The 18,312-nt window shown below is 40.2% G+C and overlaps 1 protein-coding gene across 1 annotated transcript in view; it reads left to right on the forward strand.

Annotated features, from left to right (window-relative positions):
- The window catches only part of LOC122802523 (inosine-uridine preferring nucleoside hydrolase-like), a 452,956-nt gene that overhangs the window by 287,760 nt on the left and 146,884 nt on the right, over positions 1-18,312 (forward strand). The window contains exons 4-5 of the mRNA XM_044072177.1: positions 11,780-11,891; positions 12,003-12,139. Coding sequence (XP_043928112.1) covers positions 11,780-11,891; positions 12,003-12,139 — 249 coding nt within the window. The remainder of the gene's footprint in view (positions 1-11,779; positions 11,892-12,002; positions 12,140-18,312) is intronic.

Here is an 18,312-nt window from a genome sequence, read left to right on the forward strand (position 1 = left end):
TACAAATGCTTCCTTAATCTGGAAGCTAAACTTTTGCATCAGGCTACTGTTGGTAGGCACCTCAGTTCCATAACAGTACAGAAGTTACTGCCCACCACCAGACCTATAACCTATGCTGACAGTTTTAAAGAGATCCTGCCAAAACTTCCTAGAGTCCACACAAGAACATCTCAGCCACAAATTCATGATGTTACACCTACTCTCATACCAACTACATTTTCGTATATCTCCCAAACTAGTCCTCAGTGAGGCAAGCATAAGCCTATAAGACCATCAAAACCTAACATCACTCAGAGACGTATCCTTTTCATTGCTGACTCTGTTGTAGGACATACTGGCTTCACACCTACCTGGCTAGATAAGAGCAAGGTGACCATAAGCTGCCTGTTGATGACCAACATCTGAAATATTACAAGGGCCCTGATGACCCTTGGACGCAACAACTATGATTATGACCTAGTGGTGGCCCACTTTGGATGAATAATTTTAGGTACTCCATTCTAAGGGGCATGTAGAGAGACATGACTGAACTTACTGTACATGTGTTAGAGGCAGGGAAGACTCTGGTCTTGAGTGGCATCTTGTCGTCACCTAGAATGATACCTAAATATCAGGACACGTTAACTGGCTTACACAATTTGCTAAGTAGTTCACATCATTCTAAGAGAAGCCAGTATGTATATTCTAGTGTTGCAAATCTGGATCCAGACAACATCAAGGTGCCTCTGCCTGACAGTGGAAGTCATAACAAAATGTCAAAACTTGAGACACTCCTGTAAATTGAATAAATCCATATTTGTGTAGTTACTGAAACTTAGTTCCAGTACAGTGGAAGCTCTCACTGTATACCTGGCTTCAGCACCTTTCATGCTTTCAGACCTAAGGATAACTGTAGTGGAGTTTCTAGTTTTGTTAGAAACCCTATCATCTCATGTCAAGCTGCATGCATTCTTAAATTAGAGATCCTATTCACACTGGACCAAACCAACTACTACAGTATTTCCTCCTACAAATCCCTATCAGTGCCCTGCAGGACTAATATAACTGCCTCACTGCATTTGAAGTCATCACTGTCAAACATACCAATGTCATGTTAGGAGTCTTTAACTACCCAACCAGTCAGTGTTGTGCTTACACTACAAAGAAATATACATGCACAGTTTTTCTTGGTCATAATTAACGCATTTAATCCAAGACCATACACATCGGTCCGTATCGCTTGAAACATGGCTAAGTAATTCACAACAACTTCTAATCCCCCCCCAAAAAAAATGAATTACTGCTTTTCACCCCAAAAAACACATCTCTACCAAAACAACACTAGTCAGTATTGTTTCTGCCACCACCACAAAGATACAAGTAAACCATACAAAATTACTGGTTGTCATCTCAGATGAGTAGTTGAAATTCGACCACCAGGTATCACACATAGTTATAAAAGTTCATCAAAAACTAGGTACATTATATACAGTAAAACCTACCTCACTGGCATAGCCAGAAGATGTATAGCTTCTAATTTCTTACTGCCATATCTCTGCTATGCTGACCTGATCTTCATTAACCTTCAGGTCTCATAACTGTCAAAACCTAAGTAATGTTAAAATAGCCAAATTTGCAGTAAACTGTAACAGTAGAACGGTAACCATTTGAAATGTCAGGACACAATAGAGCAAGTCCCAAAATATGAAGACTGAATGACCGAAAGATCGGACTTACATATACTAAGTCCGAGATGACATTTCTCAGAATATTCCCATTTCTCAGAGGTATAGCAATCTCTGAATTGGTATATATAATTTGTGGGTGTGGGGGGCTTGCCCTCCCCTGCAAAAACAAATTTTTAAGGAGAAGAACGATCTTTGAGATTTGCTCTTCTATATTTTCGGTCTTCTTTTTTCTGCATGCTGGCACCCGGCATTTCGACTGCCAACATTTTAGTAGGGAGCCCAATAGAATACAGCACTGCCTAGCCCTCAGAACATCAGAACATTAAGCTAGTTAGAACTTCAACACCACCTATCTCTTTCTCATCTAACTACAATACACAGATTTCTCAAGTCAGAACAGAAATTTGCCAAGCCCTTTACAACTTAATATAACACTATTCCCCTAAAAGAATTGTACGCTGTAGAAAAAAAAATCACTAATCACTATAAAAAATCATCTATAATCTATATTCAAATAGTGTAGCTAAATTATGGAACCACATCCCACTACCACTGACATCCATTCAGAATGCAAACTCATTAAAACACAACTAAAACTTCACCTATCAAATCAATGGCTCTGCTCCAGTACATCTTCAGGATAAATGCCACTGTTATCTTCAGCCTGCCATGTCATCAAACCATTTCACTCAGAATCCTATGACCCACAACCAGTCTTCACCAGTACCTCAATAGCTGTATTAGCATATCCCAGCTATATACATTGTTTTGTGACACTGATCCCCCCATCCATGCTTCTAATATAAACCTTATGGTAGCCATATATATTTGTCTCTGAAGTTGTTTTATACCCCACCTCTTAACTATAATATTAACATTTTCTGCCCTTCCTAGTTCCTTCTCTCACCTCATTTATTTGAATTTGTAAACACTTATCACATGATCTATTATTTATCTGATAAACCCACTAATACACCCCTTCAGTGCTCAATGTTCTACAGCTACTAATGCACAAGTATCGTTTATACTGTTATAGTTGTCTCTATTGTCATATGAAAGTAATCTAATTAGCAAATTATTTGTAAATGTTCAGGTATATTTAATGTCTGTTTAAAAATGTTTGTGATATATTGGAACTTTTCATCCTGGGCCTTCGCTGAAAAGGGTTTTTGACTATATCCAGTTGGACAAATCCGGTAAACAAAAGTAAAATAAAATAAATAAATAAAATAAAATGCAAATGTCATGGAGCAAATTGTTACTCTCACCATTAGGGCTCCAAATACTCTTGATCTGGTCCTTGGTAACATAACGTTGGCCTGTCTTCCACACTGCATCACTACATTTATGGTAAAATCTGACCAAACATCAGTCTTTTTTTTCCTTTAGGCCTTTTAGTACCTCCACCTCCACCAAATGCATCTATCTTCAGAGATTTCTCTAAACTAACCTGCTACAGCTCTTAGTTGTATACAAATACTCCCCCCCCAAAAAAAATCCATGGATCCAGTTGAAAAGGTGGCCTGTTTTACCTCTTACGTCTGTCAAAATCTCAATAGCTGCATAGACAAGTCAGTACCCATATGGTCTAAATGCAGTGACAAGTTTAAAAATAGTGGAACACTCATATTGATAAACCGTGCAAAAGAAGTCTGTAATAACTATAAAAATCAAATTCCCCACCTCAGAAACGTCTTGAAACAGACCAGCAAAGATCTTAAGAACAGCTTTAGGGAATATAAAGCCAAGTGTGAAATTAAAGTAGTCACAAATGCCAATGGGATTTATAAGTCCTTCTTCAGTTGAGTTACAAAAGTAAGAAGCAGTACCCACTAATGCCCTGTACTCTACACTAACATCAGTGATTCCAACTCAAACTACATATTGGATATCCTGACAGGCAGTTTTACCCCACCCATGGATATTATCCCTCTGACTGCTCTGCTATGCTACCCCCACATTTTTAACAGTAAGACACAGAATCCTTATCTAAAACTAAAAATAATATGTCTAAGGGATTCGGCAGCATATTGGGGACAACAGTCTCATAATTGCTAAATATAAACTATCTGAACCACTTCTAAATCTTTTCAGCCTTAGCAGAGATGATAAGTTTGTTGCAGAAGCCTGGAGAACTGCTTAAGGGATGTTCGTATATAAAGGCAGTTCTTCTTCTGACTTGGGTAACTATAGGCCCATCCATCTCACTAGTTTTATATGTTAAGCCATTGAAGAAAATTTATCTGAACTCATAAATGCAGACTTGGGCAACATTACCAACTTTGACCAAAACCAGTTTGGATTTGTGAAAGATAGATTCTGTCTCCTAAACCTGGTAAGCTTGTTTGAAAAAGTCGTTAAAATAGTGGACAGTAGTTCCTCACTACACACTGTTTATCTCGATCTGGCCAAGGCTTTTGATACAACCCCTCATTCTGTTATAGCAGGCAAATTAGTAAAATTCATTATAAACCTCTTGTTTGTCTGTTGAATTGCAAACTGGCTATTTAGCAAAACCCAAGTTTTAAAAGCTCCACATACCCTCTTAGAATGTAAAACTGTAACCAGCAGTGTCCCAAAGGGTTCTGTGCAAAGACATGTCCTCTGTGGCATCTATATTGCTGACATCCATGCCAGTTCTCCAGGAGGGTAGCTGTCCAGGTATGCTAATTACTACAAACTGTATGCTGTTATTTGATCCCCTTACTGATGCCATATTGCTGTAGCAGAGGCTGGACTATGCACATACCCGGTGCTCAGGAAATGGTCTTAAACCGAATGCTGAATAATTCAGTATTGTATTGTTTAACAAGCGAGCCATTCCCTCCTCTCTGTTATACAAACAGCACTCCTGTACAGGCTGACACTGTTATGATACCTTGGCACATGTGTGGGTAACTGAATGCCATTTGACCACCTTGTCTCCAGTTTGATAATGAAGCCCTTCGCTTTAAAGATGTCATTATTCTGATCTGCTCTCTCTTAATAGGCCTATTATTGAATATAATACACAAAACACATCAGCCAGAAAACTCACAGCGATTTCTAAAAAAACCAAGTATTTTAAAACCCTCAGATGCCTTAGCAGATTAGCTCAAATATCCTTGCATTTTGTGGCCTACCACCTCTTTCATGGTGACCTATGTATAGTATTCCCTGCCATGACGGAACCAGTCCTGTATGACCTGCAACACCTTAGCAGGACCAGTGACATCTCAGACATTTGTATGAAAGAAACCACCATGATGATATTGCATTGGACTGAATCCCACAGAATTTGACAGAAGAAAATACTCCAAATAGGGAATCACTAGACTAGAAAGCTAGTTTAGCACTTTCACCTATGTTTAATTAAAAGACTTCTTCAGAATTACAACTCTTGTTGAAAAATGGTTTAAAATGACATACATTGAAGTTACACCTTCTAAAACTAATCAATTAAATTCAAACTGTCACAGTATTACTGCCTTCATTTTTAAAAAGAAACAGAAAACTAAACGTACCTATTCTTCAAATTTCCATAGACAGGAGTAGTTTGCTAAATTTGACTCGAGAGTCTAATTCAGGTTATTAATTTTTCTTATAAATTGGCTTCTGGTAAAAGAAAGAGAAATGCCTATTTTCCTGAAGAGCTTCAATATTCTGAATCTGGGCAGCATGTTGAAGGGAGAGATAGAAGATTTTCTCCTCTGATTTCTAACTTAGAATTGGGGAGAACACAGTATCTGATTCTCCATATGGGGGTTTTCCTTTCTCTGAGACTACTTGCAGAATGTACCAGTGTTTTCTGTGGGAGAACACTGAGGTTTCTCAGTCCCTCAGAAAACACTATGAGTTGTAACAGAAGGAATTTCCAAAACCTTCATTCATTCCTCCAGTGCTGTCAGCTTTGGAGGATGCATGTGTCACAGTCTGCAATTTTCCTGACAGTCAGCCTGCTGCTGCTAAAGAAGCTGATAGATTTCATAAAGTTCCTCAGACTTTTAAGTTTTTATACACTCCTCCCAAACCTGACCCAGCAGCTGTAGCTGTAGTGAATCCTACTGCTGCTAAACATTTAGTTAATTCCAACTCTACACTTTCTGATAGGGATTGAACATAATTGATAAGCATGAAGATAAAAAAGTGTATGCTTGTGCAACTTTGATTTTCAGAATTTTGAATTGTTAGGCTCATGTGTTAAAGTGTATTCTGACTAATTGTGAAAGTGTGAGGAATGTTTTGTCTGAGTTTCTTCTTCTGAGGGGAAAATCTGCTTTAAATGGTTTAATTTCTTCCTCTTTACAGGTTACACTGCATTGTTTAAAGTGTGTCTATGACTCTATTGATACTTCTTCCAGGGTTAGAGCCTCTGGTACTGTTCTTAGGAGGTTTGCTTGGCTATATTCTCAGAACCCAAATGATGTGAAAAATGAGATTTTAAATTCTTCTTTGGATAGCTATTTAGTTTTTGGTCCCCCTGCTGCAAAGGTTATCAAGATGTTTGAGAGGGAGTTGATACTGTAAATCTCTAAAATTTTTCAGCCCTCCTTTTCCAAATTTTCTAAAATTCTCTAACTCCTCATCCAGTTTTGGCAAGGAAAAAAGTAAGTAGTCTCAGCAAAATGCTGGAAAACAGCCATTTAAGATGAAATGGCAAGGAGGTTTCAAAAAGAATACAGACCCCCCCCCAAAAAAAAAAAAAAAAAAAAAAACATGGGCAGTCCAATAACTTAGAATTACTGTTTAAGGGACCCTGTACCCCTCTTTCACCCTGGCAGTCAGTTTTACTTCCAGAAAGTCTGACTCTCCACTTCTCTCTCTATGGCAATTGATCATTTCATACAAATTAATTTGGAAGGTCATTCATCAAGGTTACAGATGACAGTGTGAGGATATTCCTCCTTTCCAGTGAGAAATTCCTCATCAGCCAGACCAGACTCTTCTATTTCCCCCATCCTTCAACATATGCTATCCCATGGAGTGATAGTTCCTCCTTCCCAGTTTGGGAAAGGTTTTTATTCAAGGATGTTTTTGGTGCCAATGAACTGAAATGCTTAGAGACCAGTTTTGGATCTTTGTTTCCAAAACCAATTTGTGATAGTGCCCAAGTTCAAAATGATGCCACTTCACAACCTGTTACCACTTCTTCCTCAATTAAGACTTTAATTTAAAAAAAAAATCAACAAATCAGGATAAAATAAAGTGTGGTTTGCCATCTACCATTTTGTGGTTTGGTGTACTGCAATGTTCTGCACACCAACTGTTTTGGATTCTTATATTTAAAATATGTTTATCATCTCATCCCTATTCATCCAGACTTTGGGTGTTTCTTAAGGTTTGGTGTATCTGGATCACAATATCAGTTCTCTGCTTTACCTGTTGGACTATCCACTGCATCAAGAGTGTTCACAAAGTGTCTAGCTCTATTTATAGCTCATTGCAGGTGTGACATCCCTACTCTGGGCCCGTAATCAAGGAGCCTCAATCCTCACACTGATACTGGTGTGAGATGTTCACTTGGAGAAAAGATAAACACAATATTTCCAGATGCAGCTCTCTGCACCAAGCACATTTTTCCTTAAGATAACACAGGGAAGACACAGACCGCAATCTGGGTTTCCTCTCTCTTCCTCCCAAGGCCTCCAATATGACTCCCCACTGGCACAGTTATAGAGTTGAGTCCTCAGCTGAGTGTTCCAGGCCAAGTCCTCCACCACCCTGTCTGTGAAACCAGTGCTCCGTGTCCCTGCTCCAAGTAGTTGACACACACACACACACACACACACACACACACACACACACACACACACACACACACACACACACACACACTCTGTCTCTCTCTCTCTCTTTTTGAGGCTGTCACAAATTTACTAGCTATGCCCCTCTGCCCAGACTATAAGGTAGATACTGCCACCAGGATACTCCAAAGCCGGTTATTCTAAGGCTCTTACAAGGGTACCCAATTATACTGAGTAAAATTAATACTAATACAAATGGTAGTGTTTTACCAAAGTAGTAAGGCTTTCAGGAGCAGCCACAGTGTCACCAAATAAATATAAATACTCTCAAAGGTTAAAATATTCTCTAAAGCACCAGCCACAATGAAAAGTTTAAATATATTTAATAATAAATAATAAAAGAACATGAAAATACTAAATATCTATTTACAATAAACACCAGAGTGTCAATTATAGGAAATATTAAAATAACACAGATGAATAGATTCACAGATGCAGAAAAACAGTAATAAGTAATCTCATTATATTTTCCTGACTGATTTAAAGAATTACTATTCCTGGTTACTTACTAAAGCAAGGTAAGATGAAGTGGGTGAGGGATACTTCTATGTCAGGTTTCAAAAACAGACTGCTCTGAGACTTCTCTCTCATCTAGCATTAAAATATCATTTCAGTGCTAAATTACAGAATGGAATCCCATACATCTGGTCATCTGACTTCTGGTTCCCATACTACCCCCCTTTACAAGAAACTGAACAAGAATCTCGCACATATGTATTACCATGCACACATATAGAGCTTTCCTAAGATGTGTTATAGCATCTGGAAGCCATAAAACCATTTCAACACTTCACCCTTCCAGGGTAGCAATGAGTTCACTGCTAAGAACAATGCAGGAGGATTCCTAGTCCTTGTTTTCACAGATATTTTGTTTCTAGCTGCAATCAGAACTGTAAGATACAATCTTTATGGCTTTCCAGGTAATTTAATTTCAGACTATTTTTTAAAGTTGTCTACACTGAGATTAACCTCATCTCTTTCAGTATCTTCTGTTGCAATATTAATTTGAACAGTTACAATACAGTCTGACATACAGATGTATTTCTTTTTCTGTCTAGTAGAACCCACTGTTAGTACATTGTTTAACACAAGCAACTTTACAAATAAATTTTCAACACAAGCACCTGTATAAATCAGTTTGATATACAAATGACATATAATTCTTTACAAAACTCCAGCTAGCTATGCTGGCATATATTTCACATCCACTGCCCTACTTCTCCTGGCATACAGTAGCTGACAGTACTTCACAATGTCACAGCAGGTTACTGGGTTTTCACATTTTTCCATACCTAGACAGCTTGCTTTTCTTTGCAGTGTCTTTTTCAAAGTGTCAAGTATCTTTCACTTGGGGGAGAGATCTGTTACAAAAGTTGGGATTCCAAGAGAACATTTAAAAGTCTTTTTTGACTCCATCACACAATATTGTTTTCCTGGGGTGTCTGCAAGATCACTCAGTTCAAAGGAAAAATAGAGCTATATCTAGATATGGTCACTCTGAGGGAATACCTCAGGATTTTGGGTTTCATAGCATCTTTGATTTCCATGATATCCCTGGCAAGACCCCACTTTTTTGGAAAGGGTTGGATTCTATAAGTAGCAACTTGGTCCTCTGTACATACTTTTAGAAAGCACTACAAATTTGATTCTTTCTCTGTCTAGATCAGGCTTTACTAGGACCATTCTCCAGGGGTCCTGGACCCTTCCCCTTCCACCTCCCAAATTTTGTTAACTAGGGTAATATACCCATATAACTAAGGCTACCACAGCAATGATCAGTATTATGAACATAGTACAATTGTGTAAGAAAACCTTCTTTAACAGTATACTTTTGAATGATCACTGCTGCAGTAGTTGCTCTGTATCTCTCACTCTCTCTCTCTCTCTCTCTCTCTCTCTCTCCATTCTCCTTTTTGGTTATGATTGTGCCAGGGTGTGCATATATATATTTGCTCCTAGCTATGTCCTGTCAGGATTCAGCCTCACTCTTCAGTTGGTATGAAAGTTCTGAAGGGCTTGGCACTCAGTCCTATGTTTTTAAGCAGCTCAGCCCAAGCTGCCTAACAGTTTGAACAAATGGAAGGTGCCATGAAGTTTTGGAATCTAGTGGCTGTTACATACTCGGCAGGATATAACCCATGTAAATATGGTGACTGCTACACTGATCATTCAAACCTTTATGGTAAGTTTACTTACACAAATGTACTTTCCTTCATATGGCAGCTAGGCCCACTTTTTGTGATGGTGGTGAAGAGTTTGGAAATATTGGGGGAGCTATGGGTACTGATATTGATTCAACATTTTTTTTCTATTTTTTTAAAACATCTTTATTAAATTACATTTCAAACAATGACATAGGTGCACATGTATTAACAGAAAAGAAAACAAGAAACATTTTTGTCATTTTCATGAAGTATACATATGTTTCCTCTTAAACAAATATATTTCACTTCAACATTACAATTCCTGCTTCTCTCAAACCTCACTCATCCTGCTGAATATTATTCTGCATGTATTGCTCCCACAAATTCCTTTTATTTTCCTTTTCTAATGATTCAGCCGTCATGTATTTTGTTTTCTTTACAATATTAATGTTTCAATTATAGTTGTTTTAAATTCTGATTTCATCTTTAGTAACTTGTTTGGCAGCCAGTAGCATTAGACTTAGTGGGGCCTTGCTGTGTCTAGGTAATTCAAATCTTATGTTCTAGCTCAAAAGAATCTTCTTCTCCTTTCGACTGCTCTCATCAGGGGTCACTGCAGCAGATCAACTGTTTCCTTTTCTTCCTGTCCTCTGCATCTTGCTGTGTCACACCAACCACCTGCATGTCCTTTCTCACCACATCCATAAACCATATCTTAGGCCTTCCTCTTTTCCTGTTACCTGGCAGCTTCATCCTTAGCATCTTTTTCCCCAGTATACTCTGCATCCCTCCTCAGCACATGTCCAAACCAACGTAATCTTGCCTCTCTGGCTTTGTCTCCAAACCTTCCAACCTAGGCTGACCCTCTAATATGCTTATTCCTAATCCTGTCCATCCTCGTCATACCCAGTGCAAATCTTAACATCTTCAACTCTGCCACGTCAAGCTCTGACTCCTGCCTTTTTGTCAATGCCATTGTCTCCAACCCATATAACATAGCTGGTCTCACTACCCTCTTGTAGACCTTACCTTTCACACTTACTGGTACTCGTCTTTCACAAATCACTCCTGACACTCTTCTCCACCCACTTCATCCTGCCTGTCCTTCTTCACCTCTCTTCTGCACTCACCATTACTCTGAACTGTTGATCACAAGTATTTAAAGTCATCCACCTTCGCCACCTCTACTCCCTGCATCCTCACCATTCCTCTATCCTCCCAAGAATCATTACCCTTATTACAACCATCACCCTAACATTTTTGACAAAGTATTCTGTAAGGAATTTTTAACATCTTCCAACTTGTCACATAACCCCCCTCCCCCAAACAAGTATTCTCAGTTACCTCTTTTTTTTCCATCACACCTCCATCATTTGCTATCTTCCTGGGAGCATAAAATACCTATGCAAACACTTCCAAGCAAAAATCCTAAACTTTCTGGACTTGGTTGCCTATGTGGGAGCCATACATATGTCTTTCCATTGTTTTGTTATAAATTGCTTTTCCAGTGTCTCTTCCCAATCTTTTCTAACCTCATCTGATTGATTCTTACAGTTATCATACCTTATGTTATATGCCCTACTAATTATCCATTTTTTAACAGCAGCATCTGTTCTAGACTCAACTAAAAAGGGTACCAGAGCTGGTCTTTCATTTAGCAACCCCTATTCCTTTCTCTTTGACTATACACTATGTTGATATCCATCCCTGGTAAGGAAGGCATTCTCTTACCTGCAGTCCAAGCTTCTGTTTGACCTCATTCCATTTATTACCTTTTCCCTCTCTAGTTATTTGCTCCCAGTACCTTGGTTCTTTGTTAATTTTCTCCACAAAAGTCCAGCCACCTCGCCCGTTAGTTTAAACGTCTAGCCTGTGCATGTAGTCCTCCTTAATGGAACTTCTGCAAGAGCTTATATCAAAGAAATAGCTAATGAGACGTGATCACTCTCTGTTATCTCAACAGACATGACTAGGGCTTGATGTGCCAAAAGCAATAATCCACAAACAAAATGTGTCTGAATGTCTTCCATCAGGGAGCTACATACAGGATGAATACTCTACATGGCTACCCTTGTCTGTGATGCCTTGAAGGTCTTCACATTTTCAGTAGCAGCTTATATCATTTTCCTTGCTGTAGTGCTGCTTTGTAGTCGATTTTTCTTATTATTTTGCATTTTCTTTTTAGATTTCTTTGGTTGCCACTGGACCTTTAACTAACTTGGCACTGGCAGTTAAAATGGATCCAGCCTTTCCTCAGAGGTTGAAGGATTTATACATAATGGGAGGAAACACGGAGAGTAAGTGAGTTTCATGGTCAGCAAACACTGACAGACATCTAATCAAAGTTATGACTAGTCAGAAATAAAAAAAAAAAAAGCGTAATGCTGCAGCAATCATTTTGTTTCCAGCCAGGGGGAATTCATCAGTGTGTGGAGAGTTTAACTTCTCAGTCGATCCTGAAGCCGCATACATTGTCCTGAATGAGTACTCGTGTCCTACTTACATTGCTACTTGGGAATACACATGTGAGCACAAGCTTTCTTGGGTAAGCTGCTTATAAACATCTTTTATTAATATAGTTAGAGACACTGGTTTACAGTTCTCAAAGAAATGAAATTTCATTTTCATGAGATGATATTTGGGCATTACAGATGTGTTTTTTAAGTGTAATTTCCAGTCTTTACTGTGATTTCATAACTTTCTAGTGATTACCTATCTACTTATGTTTTCTACATACACACACATGTGTGTGTGTGTGTGTGTGTGTGTGTGTGTGTACAAAATTAAAACAAATTTTCTGTACAGAATACTTAAAGTAAGCTGACAATATTATAAGTAGTAAATATAAGAATAAATGGTGGGTGTCTTGAATGAGTCCTCTGGCCTAAAGTGCCAAGTTCAGTGAAAATGTCATCTTTTCTTAATAATCATAGTCAAAATCCAGGTTTTACTAGCATTTTCCTGGCAAAATGGAAACTTGGGGTCCCTGTTAGTGTTTTAAATGTAGAATGTTAACTATGTCGGCAATCTCAAAGGCAATATACAATTGTGTGCAGAGCTCATTGTAAATGGAGCCACCTATACTGAGCTAGAATATATAGCAAACCTCCTGGCTGATAAATTCAGCTCCAACTTTACTCCTGTCTCCCCCTCAACCTTCCCTCAGGAAATATCATCAAATGTAACTCCACTTACTATTACTAGGAAACAGGTCGTTAATGCTCTCTCTAAGACCAAGAACACTGCATTAATGGCCCCAGACAATATCCCAGGATGCCTTCTAAATAGCATGAAACATGACCTATCAGGGCCTCTGGAATTACTATTTAACTGTAACCTCCAAACAGTCTTCGTGCTTCATTAATGGAGAAAAGCAACAGTCATCCCTCTGCACAAAGGTGGGCCATCTACAGACCCTGGAAACTACAGACCCATAAGTCTTACTAGTCTTATATGTAAAGCCATGGAAAGAATTATCATGGAGATGATCAAAAGAGATTTGGTAAACCTCCAGACACTGGACCCAACCCAGTTTGGTTTTGTCAAAGGCAGATCATGCCTACTCAACCTGGTGGACTTCTTTGAGAAGGTCACCAAAGCAATGGATGATGGCAAAATTGTTCATATTACCTACCTTGACCTGGCCAAGGCATTTGACACAATATCCCACTCGGGCATTGTTGACAAACTCAAGAGGTTAGGTACAAACCCATATGTCACCCAGTGGATAGCCAACTGGCTCACAGACAGGATCCAGGAAGTTAGAATTGGGGAGTCCACCGCTACAAAGAGGCCAGTCACAAGTGGAGTCCCTCAGGGATCAGTCCTTGGACCGCTCCTTTTTGGCATTTACTTCTCTGAAGTCAAGGCCAATGTTAGTGGTCTCTGGCTGACTAAATATGCAGATGATTGCAAATTAGGAGCTGTCATTGAATCTCACACTGACACAAATGTTCTCCAGGAGGGGCTGACACAGACAAACAACTGGTGTCAGAGTCATGGACTAAAACTAATGCCAAGAAATGCATAATAGTATCCTTTGGGAAGTCATCCATCCCTGGTAACTATCATATTAACAATACACCCCTTAGAGTTGGCCCAGTAGTAAGTGACTTAGGGACACAATTAGATAGCAATCTTGCCTTTGCTCATCATGTGTCTATAGTGGTGAGGAAATCATTCTGTGTTACAGAACTTATAAACAAAGGTATGACATCTAAGTCCAAGGAAGTCATTGTTCCACTGTATTCGGCATTTATCAGACCTATCACTGAGTACAATGCACCAATTGGTATGTACCTAACCAGGCATATCCAACAACTGGAATATCCACAGAGGTTCCTCACTAAAAGAATACTGGGCATAAGTAATATGCCCTATGCAGACCGCCTCAAGGCCCTATCCCTGTATTCTGTCTTCTACAGGCATTTGAGGGGAGATCTATGCCTGGCATACAGGGCATTGTCAGACTCCACTCTAATGGATCGCCTACATATCCACAAAACAAACAGTACCAGAATTACCCACTCTAAAGACTTAAGCCTTGCCAGTGATATAAATAAGACCTGCTGGAGAGATAGGTATGTATCCCAGAGACTATCCAGTCTATGGAACAGGCTCCCCATCAATGTGAAGCAGAGTTCCTCCTTAATCCAATTCAAGTGCAACCTGGACAATTGGATGGGAAACCGGAAATTCATCCCTGGTTTGGCACCTATGTCTCTGACGCAAACAGGTAACCTGTAAATGGTTCATCTCCCAGGCCCATGCTTACATTTATTAAGGGTAACAGAACTTTTCAGAGATTTGGGATGCATGGCTAGGCTTAAAAAGGCCCTTGTGGTCATTAGCCTAGTAAACATCTATGAACCTAAGAATATAGTTAGACTATAATAATCTAGAATGCTTTGCCCATAGATGTTAATAGGGCTGCCACCTTTTCAAGTGACAAGAGCGCAACACTTCTTACTGAAGTGTGATATTTTGGAGGGTAGGCCATCAAGCGACAAGAGTGCAACACTTCTTACTGAAGTGTGATATTTTGGAGGGTAGGCCATATCCTCATCAGTTTACTATCACAGACTTGAAAGTCATAATCCCAAAAGCGGAAGACTACAATGTCTAAAAATCTGGAATACTGAATTCCTTTACCATTGTGAACCCAGGAACAAGTGCTAACATGGGTCCCTGCAGGGGTTTGGACCAGTGGTGTACCTACGGTGGTGTGACAGAGCAACTGCCGTGGGTGCAAAGTGTTAGAGGGGACACGATCAGCAGATCTGGATTTCTCTTTAATGCAGTACTGACTTTGAACAAATGGTATTGCATTTGTGATCAAACCTGAGCACTAAAGAGCTCCATGTATGGTCTAAACTTCACTTTTTTGCCTAAATAAAAGCTTATTCTTGTAGAATTGTAGTTGCTAATTCTGTTTCTTATAACATTTAGGTGTTTCAGATACAGAATAACTGTTTTATGCAACTATTACATAAAATAGAAGAAATAATTTTGTCCTAAATCTCAGGACATTTGCCATTTTTACAATTTTTTGCAGGACACAGCTGCCCAAAGAGGGACTCAGTCCTACTTGCTACCATTAGTAATGTCCTGCCTGCATTCACATGCCTAATCTTCTCAGTAAGTGTGCATGTGATTATCATGAAGACCCACACCAACATTGGCTGTACTATCTTTTTTTTTAAGTTTTTATTTGATTTTACATATTAACCCAGCAACTGGGGATGCACAAGTCAGTGCATTTCTTTGTCCCGGTCCCAAGCCCAGATAAATGGGGAGGGTTGCGTCAGGAAGGGCATCTGGTGTAAAAATTCTGCCACATCACTTATGGCGCAAAAATGTCATATTTCCATACTGGATTGGTCGAGGCCCGGGTTAACAACGCTCGCCACCAGTACTGTTAGCCAACAGGGTGCTGGCGGAAATTGGGCTACTGTTGGCCGAAGGAGAAGAGGAGAGCGAAGGCATGCCCGAAGGCAGGAAGAGAGGAGGAAGGTTAGGAGTGTAGCAGTGAGGGTAGGAACTTTGAATGTTGGCAATATGACTGGTATAGGAAGAGAGCTAGCTGATATGATGGAGAGAAGGAAGGTTGATATATTGTGCGTGCAAGAGACCAGATGGAAGGGAAGTAAGGCCAGGTGTTTAGGAAACGGGTTCAAATTGCTCTGTCATGGTGTGGATGGCAGGAGAAATGGGGTAGGGGTTATACTAAAGGAACAATATGCCAAGAGTGTTTTAGACGTGAAGAGAGTGTCTGACAGAGTGATGTTTATGAAGCTCGAATTTGGTGGTGTAATGATGAATGTTGTTAGTGCATATGCTCCACAAGTTGGGTGTGCGATGGATGAGAAAGAGGAATTTTGGAGTGAGTTGGCTGAAGTTGTGGTGAGTGTACCCAAGGGTGAGAGACTAGTGATTGGAGTGGACTTTAATGGGCATGTTGGTGAAGTGAACAGAGTGGATGAGGAAGTGATGGGTAGGTATGGTGTTAAGGAGAGGAATGCAGAAGGTCAGATGACTGTGGATTTTGTGAAAAGGATGGACATGGCTGTGGTGAATACGTATTTTAAGAAGAGGGAGGAGCATAGGGTGACGTACAAGAGTGGAGGAAGATGCACACAGGTGGATTATATCCTATGTAGGAGGGCCAGTCTGAAGGAGATTGGAGACTGTAAAGTGGTGGCAGGGGAAAGTGTAGTTAAGCAGCATAGAATGGTGGTCTGTAGGATGACGTTGGTGATCAAGAAGAGGAGGAGGAGTGTAAAAGCAGTGCCAAGGATTAAATGGTGGAAGATAAAAAAGGGTGATTGTGAAGTGGAGTTTAGGGAAGAGTTAAGACAGGCACTGGGAGGCAGTGGAGAGTTATTGAATAGCTGGGTAACTACAGCAGAACTAGTAAGGGAAGCTGCTAGAAAGGTGCTTGGTATGACATCTGGACAGAGGAAGGAGGACAAGGAGGCCTGGTGGTGGAATGAGGAAGCACAGGAGAGTATACAGAGGAAGAGGCTGGTGAAGAAGAAGTGGGATTGTCAAAGAGATGAAGAAAGTAGACATGAGTATAAGGAGATGAGGCGCATGGCAAAGAGAGAGGTGGCGAAAGCTAAGGATATGGCGTATGGAGAGTTGTATGAGAGATTGGACACTAAAGAGGGAGAAAAGGATCTGTACCGATTGGCTAGACAGAGAGACAGAGCTGGGAAAGATGTGCAGCAAGTAAGGATGATAAAGGATAGTGAGGGAAAGGTACTCACAAGAGAGGAGAGTGTGTTGAGTAGATGGAAAGAGTATTTTGAGAGGCTGATGAATGAAGAGAATGAGAGAGAGAGAAGTTTGGATGATGTGGGGATAGTGAATCAGGAAGTGAAACAGATTAGCAAGGAGGAAGTAAAGGAGGAAGTAAGGTCAGCTATGAAGAGGATGAAGAATGGAAAGGCTGTTGGCCCAGATGACATACCAATGGAAGCATGGAGGTGCTTAGGAGAAATGGCAGTGAAATTTTTAACTAGATTGTTTAATGAAATTTTGGAAAGTCAGAGGATGCCTGAGGAGTGGAGAAAAAGTGTTTTGGTACCTATCTTTAAGAATAAGGGTGATGTGCAGAGCTGCAGTAACTACAGAGGGATAAAACTGATCAGTCACAGCTTGAAGTTATGGGAGAGTAGTAGAAGCTAGGTTAAGAAGGGAGGTGATGATTAGTGATCAGCAGTATGGTTTCATGCCAGGAAAGAGCACTACAGATGCAATGTTTGCTCTGAGAGTGTTATTGGAGAAATACAGAAAAGGTCAGAAGGAGTTGCATTGTGTCTTTGTAGACTTGGAGAAAGCATATGGCAGGGTGCCTAGAGAAGAGTTGTGGTATTGTATGAGGAAGTCAGGAGTGGCAGAGAAGTATGTAAGAGTGGTACAGGATATGTACGAGGGTAGTGTGACAGTGGTGAGGACTGCAGTGGGAGTGACAGATCCGTTTAAGGTGGAGGTGGGATTACATCAAGGATCAGCTCTGAGTCATTTCTTATTTGCAGTGGTGATGAACAGGTTGACAGAAGAGATCAGACAGGAGGCCCCGTGGACTATGATGTTTGCAGATGACATTGTGATCTGTAGTGAGAGTAGGAATCAGGTTGAGGAGACACTGGAGAGGTGGAGATATGCTCTAGAGAGCAGAGGAATGAAGGCCTGCAGGGCTAAGACAGAATATATGTGTGTAAATGAGAGGGAGGGTAGAGGAATGGTGAGGATGCAGGGAGTAGAGTTGGTAAAGGTGGACGAGTTTAACTACTTGGGATCAACAGTTCAGAGTAATGGTGAGTGTGGAAGAGAGGTGAAGAAGAGAGTACAGGCAGGGTGGAATGGGTGGAGAAGAGTGTCAGGAGTGATTTGTGACAGACTGGTACCAGTAAGAGTGAAAGGGAAGGTCTACAAGAGGGTAGTGAGACCAGCTATGTTATATGGGTTGGAGACAGTGGCGTTGACAAAAAGGCAGGAGTCAGAGCTGGATGTGGCAGAGTTAAAGATGTTAAGATTTGCACTCGGTGTGACTAGGATGGATAGGATTAGGAATCAGTATATTAGAGGGTCAGCTCATGTTGGACAGTTTGGAGACAAAGCAAGAGAGACGTGATTGCGTTGGTTTGGACATGTGCTGAGGAGGGATGATGGGTATATTGGGAAAAAGATGCTAAGCAGGTAAGAGGAAAAGAG

Source organism: Protopterus annectens, chromosome 5.part0 (assembly GCF_019279795.1).
Source record: "Protopterus annectens isolate FY-2018-M chromosome 5.part0, PAN1.0, whole genome shotgun sequence".
Lineage (NCBI taxonomy): Eukaryota > Metazoa > Chordata > Ceratodontiformes > Protopteridae > Protopterus > Protopterus annectens.